We start from the raw sequence: 11,727 nt of genomic DNA on the forward strand, positions 1-11,727 counted from the left end.
GATTTGCTTTTCCTTTGTAATGAAGTACTCAAAGCTCAATGCAGTATTCCAAGAACAGACTTGCCAAGGTCAAACCAAAGACATCCTTTTCCCTGTGGTGCATGATGTGATTGCTTTGCATGGAATAATTTTTGCCCATTTATCTGCCGTGTTGCATTGTATGTTCTCACGTAATTGCTGTCCACCCTCGGCTCTAGATTTCATCCTTTTATCCATTTTCTGCCTGAATTGCTATGTTTCAGATAATTTTCTCTTGGCTGTGTTAACTTGGCCTGTATTCTTTTTCTTTCTCTATCTTTCAAGTTGATTTTCAGTTTGCAATGTTTTGATGGAATGTCGAAGCCTGTACTTGCATTTGGAACGGTTTGAAGTTGGAGGCAAAGCACGGAAACACAAGGCTTAGCATCCCAGCTCTATTGCTCACTTGCTGTGCGACCTTGGGCAGTCTACTCAAACTTGCTGAGCTGTAACTGAGAAACAGGGCTAATAACAGCCGCATCACAGCATTGCTCTGAGGATTAGAGGAGGCGAAGCCCATAAAACAGCCAGCACACTGCTTGGCTCGCAGGGGCTCGTTAGTACAGGCTTGTTGCCTTAGCATTTTTCGTGGATGGGCGTGGCGGTGGTGGAGCGCTGCCCGGGTACAGTCTTTCATACTCCATACTGGATGCGAGATGCGCAGAAAGTGTGTTTCTCGCAAGTTTGAATTCTGGAATGAAGATGTGTGACATAGTCTATGAAAATCAATATAAATTTCCTTCATTCCTGCATCCCTTGAATCATATGTTAAAGTGTTAACCATAAAGCCTTGCTTATCAAGATTAAATTTAGATACTTCATTTTTATATGTAGCTCATTATTATTTTATCCATGTAAAGAAGTTTCTTTCCTTGGGATTGAATTTGCTTTTGTATTATTGTAATTCTTTTTTTCTAATGTTCACATATTAGTGGATTCACCGGGCTGTCACAGCACCTGAAATGTCTACCATCAGAATTGGTTTTCCAGGATTAAAGCACTGTTTTGAAAAAGGATCCATGTCAGCATATGAATTTGGTTTTGGAGCAATGGAATTATTAGTTGATGGTATTAGCCCTGATTACTGTTGGAAGTGGGTTGTTTCACTCTAGCAGAGAGAGGGGCCCTGAGAGAGACACAGTCACCTGCGTGTTACAAAGGGGAAAGAACAGCAGCACCAGTCACTTTCTAAGAGAGCAGGGCCATTTATATATCACAAGTCCAGGGATGGAAGGAAAAGTTTGGTTCCAGAAAAATCTGGGCTGGCATGAGTATAGATGGAGCTAGGAGCTGGGGACCCAAGAAGTAGGGGGGGATGCCAGACACAGGCTTTATCTACCTTGCTATTTTACGTAGGGTTTCTCTGTGGGTGTTGGGTGGGGATGGGGGTGTCAGGGCCCATGAGCATTTGCTGGGGGTGTTGAGAAGTTTAAGAGTTCTGGTATTATTTGTCTTCAGTGTTGCATTTTGTCTGCCTTACGCATGCATCCAGCTTTTCTGTCGGGTTTGAGTGCTCCATGACATTGCTGACTTTTTGTTTTCTTGCAAGACTTGGTTTTTCTCCCAAGTAAGTTGGAGAACTTACGATGTAGGGTTTGTGGGTCAGGCAGGCATTCGTTAATGAGCCATGCTTCTGGTGGGCAACATGGCGAAGAGGTCAGTGGAAAGTTCCAAAGAGCAAGGACGTAGTAGGCAAGACACCTTCCAGGATGGGATCATCCTGATGGTCTTCCAGGGAGAAGAAAGAAGGGGCCCCTTGTGCCCAAGTGATGTCTTCTTCCTTGTCCTCATTTCTTCCTTGAAATAGCAGCCTCATTCCCTTGGCTGCTTCTGGAAGCATGAATTCAGTCTGCATTTCTGATCAGCTCTCCCCACCCTCCTGCAGTGGGCAACTGATGCAGCACATTTTATTTGGTTTCTTTCCCTGTTTTCCTCCACTGCAGTTTCTTTTTCCATTTCCTGTTCAGTATGTCCTTCCAGAGTTCTTGTGGATAGCTCTGCTTTCCCCATTTTGATGTTCCAAGACTGAATCACTAGAATCTTAGACTCAAAGAGACCTTAGGAATGTCTTAGTCCAGTTCCCTCATTTTACAGATAAGGAAATTGAGGCCCAGGATTATTAATCAACCTGCCCACTGCTCCCAGATTGTGTGTGTGTGTGTGTGTGTGTGTTTGTGGAAGTTTGGCATTCTTTTAGGTAAGGAAATTCCACGAATCTTTTAGATCTTCAAAAATAATCTTTGGGCTTCTACTGTCATTGTATTGGTTCATTTTTCGATTTCGCTTAATTTTATTTCTACAAACCAAGTTCTTGATGTAACCCATTTTGTCTATCATAGAAAACCTTTGGCACATTTTCATTTTCCGAATCCCTACGGTTTATCTGATGGTTCTCATGGAAAGAAAGTAGTTGGATTCAATTGTCTTTGTCTTTTTGGATCTCTTATTTCCTTCGTTTCCCCTCCCAGCTGTGCAGCTTTAGGGGTTTCCGGCATCGTGTGTCCGTCAGATTCTTCCGGGGCGTTCCCTCTGCTCTGGGCTCTTCCGTCTCGCACTCTGCACCGTGAAGTCTCTTCAGCCTTTGCAGGTCTTTGATGTATATTTTAAGTGGTCGCTGGATGACCTGCTGCTCTTACCAAATTATCATCTAGTGTAAGAAATGTTACATGTGATTTCTTTTTACTCTGGTGTTCTAAGATCCTAAAAGAAGTTTCATGAATTTTTCCTGTAAAGTTCTTAGTGGAAGCATTAAATGTACATTGTCTACACAGGGACACAAGGAACAGTATTTCTTAAAGTGAATACTGGACTACTCAAATTTGAATCTTTGTACCTGGAGCAAGTTTTTCTTTCCCCTGCGGGACTCATCTTTGGAAATGGATTACAAGTTGGCAAGCTAATATGATTTGCTGAACAAATATCTACGTCTAGAGGCGGTTTCTAAGGAAGGCCCCCGAATCATCTAGCCTGTCTATGGCAGGTTCTGTCCTTGGCAATATTGCTGCTGCCGCAAGGCTGGTGAGCGCACAGCATAGGAGTGTCCATGTATCCCTGGATTGAGGCTGGACCCCAACCTTTGAATCCCCAAATGCCCAAGTAAGCTGCTTTTGGAAAGAAGGTAGTTTGTGTTTGTTTTGTTTACTATTTAGTGGGGAAGAAGTGGAGAGAATGTTGGAATTCTTAATTTTCTCTATATTTTGATGAGACCAAATGAAAAATTGCCTGCCTCCTTGCTTCATTTTGTTTACATTGACCAGGCACAACTGATTCAGTTGTTCCCACAATTCCAGGATCATGGATATGAAAGAAGACCCATCTGGAATAGTGGGGATTTGAAAGGGTTTTGAAAGATGGGGTACAGTGAGCCATATCGAAGGCACAAGGGGGTTGACCTTGAATTGGAGTCTAATAAAATAAGAAATAGTGCCCTCTTGCCTATTCTCCTCTGTTTGTTGCTTTCTGTCTATTTGGGGACTTCTCCCGGGAGAAAAGTGTTAAAAGACCTGGGTCCTTATTAATGGTCCTTTAGTCATTATATTTAATCACCCCGATCCTTGCAACAACTCCCATTAAGACTTTACTGCTAGATTATTAATGAGGAAGAGTACATCTGTACGAGTAATTGTGGTTCAGGGAGGTTTAAATACCATGACTGTAATAAATGGAAGATATGAGAATGAGTGATTACATCAAATCATTAACTAACAAAATGTTTGGGAACTCTACTATCAAGTTAGTTTCTGTATAGTCGCTGACCTCGGAATTATGGATTGGGCTAGTTTGTGCAACTAGTTTAAGTGACCCACTGAGTTGAATAAATACAACCATTTTGGATAGTGTGGTTAAAGCTACACCATATATATTTATAAATAAACATTAATATATTATAAATATATTTATATATATAAATGTGGAAATAATGTTTTAAAGTGGCAGCACGACATAAGCCTATATGTTTTCCATGAGTACTGTTGAGCCTCAAATTTTGAAAAATTCTGATTTCAGTTTTTAAGTGGGTATAGATATGAATTGGGCATAATAATGCCCATGTGGATTACACATTTTCCAATTGTCTAATATTTTAAAGTGGTGTCTATATGAGTTTATGTCTTATAACATTCCTAAGCATTCTCTAGGGTGTGCTGTAATTTTCACATTATTATCTCATTCTTTGGTTTTAATAGGATTCGTACAAGTTTTGAAGTTTTAATTTTAGTTTTTCCCACTGCTTAGAATTTGATGACATAAAATGAAAAGAGGTTTCCATAGTTGCTAACATTCACCAGATTTTGTTCCAAAGCATGGACTTTAGTAGACTTTTGAATTAAATCCACATTCTCCACCCAAGCCTAGTGATATAATCCAACAGTTCAAAGATAGGTATGCCATAAACAGCTATAGTTAAATAATCTAAAAAAAAAAAATTAAAACATGGAAATACAATAAAACAAGAATTGATCACTTTATAGTGGAATACTCTATAAACTGTCTGCATTGGAAACATGTGGTGGGTTTTAAAACATCTGAGTTCTATAATTCTAAAGTGTATAGTTGATTTGAAGGCAGAAACTTTGTTTCCTCCTCTACTTATATAGAAGAATATAGACCAGTATGTTTTTGCTGTCCCAATTTTCTCTCGTTTGCTTATTTTTAATTTAGAAAAATCACTGCGGAGTACAAATACATAAGCATGGTCACCTCGACTAAGTATTTTGTCACTGAGTTCTAAAGTGTGATCATAAAGAGAGTAATTCTGTCAATCTTGCTATTTTATCTGTCTGTCCAAAGCAAAAGTCACGCATTAATATAATCCCCAGTAAGAGGAAGAAATTATTTAAAAACATATACATGGCATAAAAAAGTAACAGGGTCTTTAATTTTTAATGATCGTTTTAATTTTTAAGGTACGTCAGTTTATCTGAGTAGCATTACGCTAATTGTGTCATAATTATAGGAGCTGAAATGTAGCAGCACTTTTGCAATGTAATGTCTGTACAATCTCATTTAACTTGTTAACTGAAGTCAGAAACCCTTCCGTGTAGGAGGCAATTGAACTCTTAACCATCACAAAAAGTGCTGGCTATAGGTGATACTGTTTTAAATGGAATAATTCACTTTATTTTCTGGGTTGCCTAGAAAGTTCTATAATGTGTGAGTAAAAAATGCTATAATAGCCTGGTAGGGGGAATAGAGCAGTGTTTTCTGAGCAGTAAAAAGGCTAGTTCAGTTTCTTAGCTTATAACTTTTTTTAAAAAAGTTTTTTTTATAAACTAAAAAAAAAAACAACCTACAAAACATATACAATGAGAATCTTTTCATAAATTCTGAAAACAAATGTGTTCCCTTGTTAGATTGTGATGTCCCTACCACTTTAGAATTTTGTTCATAATCTCTACATATTCCTCCTGCAAAGCAAATAGTGTTTTCTAAAAATTACATTTTGTTAAGGTAAAGACGAAAGGAAGCATATATGAGTCTTAGAATAACAGTTGCTTCATGTGATTCCTGAGCATGGTCTGTGAGCCCTAGCCTTTCCCCTGCGTGGTCCTCTCTAGTGCCTGGTCCTTTGGAAACAGCACCAGAAGCCTCCCTGGAGGAGGGGGTCTGGAGGAATCACAGTGCTTAGTGAAAAGCAAAGAAACCCAGGAGGGACTGGTCTCCAGGGTGTGGTGCCTCCAGTAGGGCTCCTGGAAACTTCTTGCTCAAGTGGCTTCATTCCCATAATAATGAGATCCAGTGGCATAGACCAGGGGCAAGTCATTTCACATCTGGGTCTCACTGTCCCATGTATTTAACAGGACAAGTTGTATTAGCTGTTTTCAAAGTTCTCCCAGTTGTGAGAGGTTAGGATGTTAACATAATGTCAGCAAACGCCGTTGTTTATGGAGGGCTTCCTCTGTGCCAGGCATGGTCTCTGACTGTGTATTTGTTAACAGCCCCGTCTCAAGATACTAACCTGCTTTAAAGGTGAAGTTACCAAGGCTCGTGAGGTTAAGTACGTGGTCATAAATGTCCCACAGCTAGTGAAGGGCGCAGCTGGGATCTGCATGGGCCCTTGAAGCCACAGCTGGGCTCTTCACCAGCGTGCAAACTACCTGTCTTCTGCTGAGGTGACATGTCTGTGTTTCTAATCCAACAAAGGCCATTGTATTATAGGTATGATAGCTCTATAAAGCAAACAGGAACCGTACGTAACTCATGGTTCCAAAAGGAGAAAGAAGTGTTCTATTTTTTAGGTAAAACGTCTGTCAGGTGATAAGATTTCCTGCTGAGAAAAAGAAAGCTTAATTTGAATTAGTTTTTCATGTTTTTTTGAGGAACTAAAGGTTCAGCATACAGTTCCGTATGCTGGTTCATTTTATTAGTTAAAAAAACAAAAACAAAACCATAATTTGTTTAGAAAATTAATCACAGCAAACTCAAACCAGACATTTTTAGCCAGGAATAATCTTGTCTGTGAAGAGAATATTTATTATACAGATGGAAGTAAAGACTAAAATAGCTGGTAATGTCTTTAACACACTATTTTTATTTCGTCAGTCTTAATAGAGATGAAAGTGAGATCACATGCAGCCTCATCCTTGGGCGCAGGGGAGGGTAGGGGTTGTGTTCTCTCAGAAGAATGCGCCTCTAGGTTTCCACGTGGATCACGGGGAAGGGCTGCCTCTCCAGTGCCCACCCCCTCCTCCCAAAGGTGGAGCATCTCCTGACACCCCAGTGCCGTCATCCAGCTGATTGGGGAGCCGCGGATGACTTCTCACTCTTTGCAATTGATTTTGTCCCTGCAAACCCAGCATCAGCCTTCCAAAGTTTCCCCATCATTTCTGTCCTTGACAGACACATTGTTTTTTCTTTTTGCTTTGCCGTGTTTGATTTAAGTTAAACTTGTTCAGTGAGATAATATTGTGTCACAAACCCTTTCAGGGCTTGGAAGAGCACCCATCAGGAGGTGCAGGCAGGTCTTGTGTGCTTTGGAGTGGGTGTGAAGCTTTCAGTTCATGAAAGAAATAGGGGAGCCGGCCTGACATTGGACTGTGGATTTTGTCAAATTCTCTCCCTTCCCCCCTTTACTCTCCTGACTTACTCCATTGTGAGGACACAATAGATACTGCCCAGCTGCTCTCTGTGAACCCAGGGTACTAAATTGTGTCTCAGGTGTGTGCACGTAAAAAGGACATCTGTACTGTGGTGATGTCTAGTTTGCTGTCCGCTGGGTCTGAATGTCAGAAACGGAAGAACGCCAAATGCCCTTATCTGTTCTGCTGTTTTAAGTCAGTGCATGGACATGTGTTGTTTTTGGTTTGTTTTCTTATTTTTGTAAGGTGCCAGATGGGCAAGAGCAAGGGGAGTATTTTTCAAGGTCATTTTGTGTTCATTTTTTAAAAGTACCACTGAGGAAGGTATTGATTGATTTGAAAAGTTGTGGCCTAGTGATGAGGAGAGCAAAGAGGCCGTTCGGTCCCAGTTGCCTTGTTTCTCCCGGGGACAGCTTTTGTGACTTGGGTGTGCTCTTGGTTTTGGGATGGGACGTGTGTGTTGTTTTTGGTCGTGACTACTGCTGCAGGAGCCCTGGGTTGTGGTGTTGAATGGGACCTAGAGTTTCATGAAGCTCAGGTGGAGGGAGAGGTGCGACACACCTGTGGCAGTGTGGAACCTTTGAACCTGGGGAACGTAGGAGTAAGTACAGCTTTTCTCTGGTAGCTCTGTGCCAGAGAATGTCTGAGAAGCTCTTTCCGTCTGAATTCAAGGAAGTAGGAGGGCTACAACAATTGTTTTTACTTCTTTGTATTCAGGAAGACTCAGTCACATGGAAAGCTTCTATCTTGAAATGTGGACCATGGATTAACTGCATCAGAATTTCCCCAAGGGCCTGTTAAAACTGCATATTTCCAGACTTTCTGGATCAGAATTTTAAAGGATTGGAGATGACAAATTTGCATTTTAAAGAAGCATCCCAGGTGATTCTTTTGTAACCCTGAAGTTTGAAAAGCATTCCTACGGAGTGATAAGTAAAGTCTCCTGCTTCAGAAGGCAGAAGATATCTGACCTCAGTGCCAATGTTGAGAATGTTGGTCTACATTGCAAGTACTTTAAAAAGCATATATTAAGATGAGGCAGTTATTATCTGAACTTTTGGCTTCAGCTAAATTTCTCCCTCACAGGATGGCCACTGTCCTAATCGCTGCAGTAGAAGTGGCAACAGCTCATAGCATTGGTTGTCCTTTGCTTGCCTGGCTCATTCAAATAATGGGCATATGCAAAAATCTTAACTAGAAAACGTTTGGAATCTTTTGCACTTCAGTAAGCATGAAAAACAATTAGAATGTAGTTAAATTTATACAGTCAGGCACTTTTTGCAAAATACGTCACAATGGGTAAAGTGGGTTAAAATCAGTATTTTCTCACCAGAGTTATATGGTGTCGCAATGGAATATTGCTTTAAATACAGAAAGTAGCTATTTTTCAAAACACTTATTTGTTTGTTTGTTTGTTTTAACAGGAAAAACTAACCCAAGAGTGTGTATTCAGAGAACAGTTTGAAGAAAACTGGTATAACACGTACTCCTCGAATCTATATAAACACGTGGACACTGGAAGGCGATACTATGTTGCATTAAATAAAGACGGGACCCCAAGAGAAGGAACGAGGACTAAACGGCACCAGAAATTCACACATTTTTTACCTAGACCAGTGGACCCCGACAAAGTACCTGAACTATATAAGGATATTCTAAGCCAAAGTTGACAAAGACAATTTCTTCACTTGAGCCCTTAAAAAAGTAACCACTATAAAGGTTTCACGCGGTGGGTTCTTACTGATTAGCTGTGTCATCACACCAGCTCCACTGTTGCCAAACTTTGCCGCATGTTTAATGTACGATGGAGGCTTGGATGGGAACATGCTGATTTTGTTCTGCACTTACAGGCTGGTCCTCCTGGAGGACGGCCGCTGCCCGCTTGCTGGATTTGTGGTGAGAGGACGAGAGGGAGACTGAGCGGGGGTGTGAGTGTGTGTGTGGATGAGTAGCAGGGGGGATGGAAGAGAGAAGCGGAAGCAGAGAGGACCGCCGCCTGATGCATGCTGGGATTTAGACGCGCTTTTACATTTTTGATCAGTTGTACTTCATCTTGTATCAGCACAGCTGCCATTCTTCGACTCATCAGGATTTTGGCTGGTGGCCTGCGCAAGGGTACGCTGCATTTTCAAAGGCATGGAGGGTGCAGTCTTACTTAAAAGACTTTTTCAGTTAATGCTCACTGGTGCCATCCCGGTGAATTTAAAGCAAAGACCTCTTAGTAAAAAAAAAAAAAAAAAGAAAAAAAGAAAAAAAAGGAAAAAAAAAGAAAAAAAAGAAAAAAAGAAAAAAGAGGAAAAAAAGTTAAATTTATTTATAGAAATTCCAAAGGCAACATTTTATTTATTTTATATATTTATTTATTATATAGAGTTTATTTTTAATGAAATATGTACAGGCCAGATAGGCATTTTGGAAGCTTTAGGCTCTGTAAGCATTAAATGGCAAAGTCCGCTACGAACCTGTGGTAAATTCATGCAAGTAAATATAACGGTGCATGGATATGAGAAATTCTAATGACCCTCATGTACTAAAGGCGACAATCTCTTTTGTGCCCGTATTATTGTAAACTTATGCACATCATTCATGACACTGAGTATTCACTCTTCAGACTGCTTGTTTCATAGCTTATCCCAGAGGATTAAAGAAAAACTGGGTCTCAAACTTTTATTCTGTGTCTGTAATATTTCCTCTCTCATAAGTGACTTATTCCATCATTGTAACTTCACGGTTGGAAACTATAAGGGTTGGTATATATCCTACGTGTTTAAATCTATTGCAGAATATACCAAAGCTGAACAATACGCTCTTATTTTAGTTGATCGCCAGGACAACAGGACTAACATCAAACATTGTACTGATTTAGAATCCTCAAAAAGAAAAAAAAAAAAAAAGCTTACATAGCACAGATTTAAAAAAAAATTTTTTTTTAAGGGACAAGAGTCAGATTAAACAGGATCATTCTTGGAGACTTTTTATTTGTGCACTTGGCTATCAAATATGACATCATACAAGCACCATAGGGGTCATTGTAACATCTTTTCTAGAAAATTGCTTTTGGTGTGAACTGTCATAATACATGGGAATAGCACCCTTCAAGTAAAACTTGCAAAACGAAACTAATAAATCTTCATCAATAATGACAAAGAGGGAAAGTATTATACTTGTTGACTGTGTTTTGTTTTTAAAAATGGTCCTCACAAGCGCTCAATTTTTTTAGAGGGGAGGTTACTATATAGAATATCTTTTCCAAGGCTTTTATAACATTTTATGCTGAAAAGCGTAAGAATACATATTTCTTTAGTAGCAATAATTTTGGAACTTGCCCTTGGGCGAGGAAGACTATTTCTTACTATATACTAAGGAGAAAAGAGCCAAATTCTTAAAGCAATATTTAAGAAAAAGGAATTTATAACAAATTCTCATACCACATATAACACTTTCTAGCCAGTTATGCTGGGAAATTGAAAGTGACAGTTAAAAAATGTGTTGGGATTTATGTAACTAATTTTTAAACTTTAATATTCCAACTTTGTTTTGCTCTGATGCACATTCTTTATGAAAAATAAAAGTATGTCACTGTTGAGTGAAAGCTGTTTTGAAGTAGAAGTGGATGACTTATCGCCATGAGCACATGTGGCCCTTCTGTAGTCCAAGTTTGAGTATGTAGCAGAGCCCTCCTGCTGACGTGCATTAAGGAAAAACTAAGTCTAATGTTTGGAATTAAGAAATATTTGGGGGGAGGGGACAGAAGCAATGTAAAATAGTTGATTTATGATAAACTCAGAATGTCCTCTTCATTTTTTTTTTTGGTTTTTTTTTTTTTTTTTTTTTTACTTTCGAGACTGAAAGTAAAAATTCCAAGATGTAGTATTCTTATATTACTTAACCCTTTGCTGCTGCTAAAATGTGCACATATTCAGACTTTAGTTTTTCCAAAAGGCATTTGATATTTTTGGCTGAAAACATTAAACATCTGACCACAGGGAAGAAGCAAGTTTCTAGGATGACATAGGTACAATACTTAGCACTGAAGAAATTGGTTTTAGGAGTTAGCCAAAAGTAATCTTGAAGTAGCATGAGATGCTAGAGAATTGGCCTGAACGAAAGCGACCAATTTGTGAACACGGTTAAGATCTCCGTGCATTCCTAGAAAATGCTACTTTAACATCTGCTTTTGGAGTGATTTTGTTTTGGAACCTTTTTCTTTTTCTTTTTTCTTTTTTAAAGAAAAACAAAATGTTATATGCTTTTGGCAATGGATACAATAAACTGTAATGGTCTGTAAATAAATAAATATTGACTTATGCAATTTATGTAAATAAGTGTTCTGGGAGAGTAGATGGCTCAGGGTTTTGGTGTGGGCATTGTCCTGTGGGCGTTAGAGCGAGTGGGTTTGCCTCCGGTTCTTGTCGTAAGAGACCCAAAGCCCATTGGATGGCAGCTCTGAGCCACTGTGAAATGGGTGGTTCCAGTTTCCACAAACAGATGCTCAGATAGCCAAACCACTGTCTTATTGGTGCCAGCACTTGCACCTTGGTCAGAGACTTAACGGGCATGGACTGAACCACCCTCGCATCTGTCATGTGAACGTCCCAGGCAGTGCGAAGGACATGCCAGGTCAGTGTTGGGG

The 11,727-nt window shown here is 39.7% G+C and overlaps 1 protein-coding gene across 1 annotated transcript in view; it reads left to right on the forward strand.

The window, feature by feature from the left end:
* FGF9 (fibroblast growth factor 9) overlaps positions 1–9,346 on the forward strand; it is a 30,284-nt gene extending 20,938 nt beyond the window's left edge. Inside the window, exon 3 of the mRNA XM_002928925.4 lies at positions 8,519–9,346. Within this exon, the coding sequence (XP_002928971.1) occupies positions 8,519–8,764 (246 nt within the window). The 3' untranslated portion in view covers positions 8,765–9,346. The remainder of the gene's footprint in view (positions 1–8,518) is intronic.
* Positions 9,347–11,727: the final 2,381 nt, after the last annotated feature.

This window comes from Ailuropoda melanoleuca, chromosome 7, assembly GCF_002007445.2.
Source record: "Ailuropoda melanoleuca isolate Jingjing chromosome 7, ASM200744v2, whole genome shotgun sequence".
NCBI classification, from domain to species: Eukaryota; Metazoa; Chordata; class Mammalia; order Carnivora; family Ursidae; genus Ailuropoda; species Ailuropoda melanoleuca.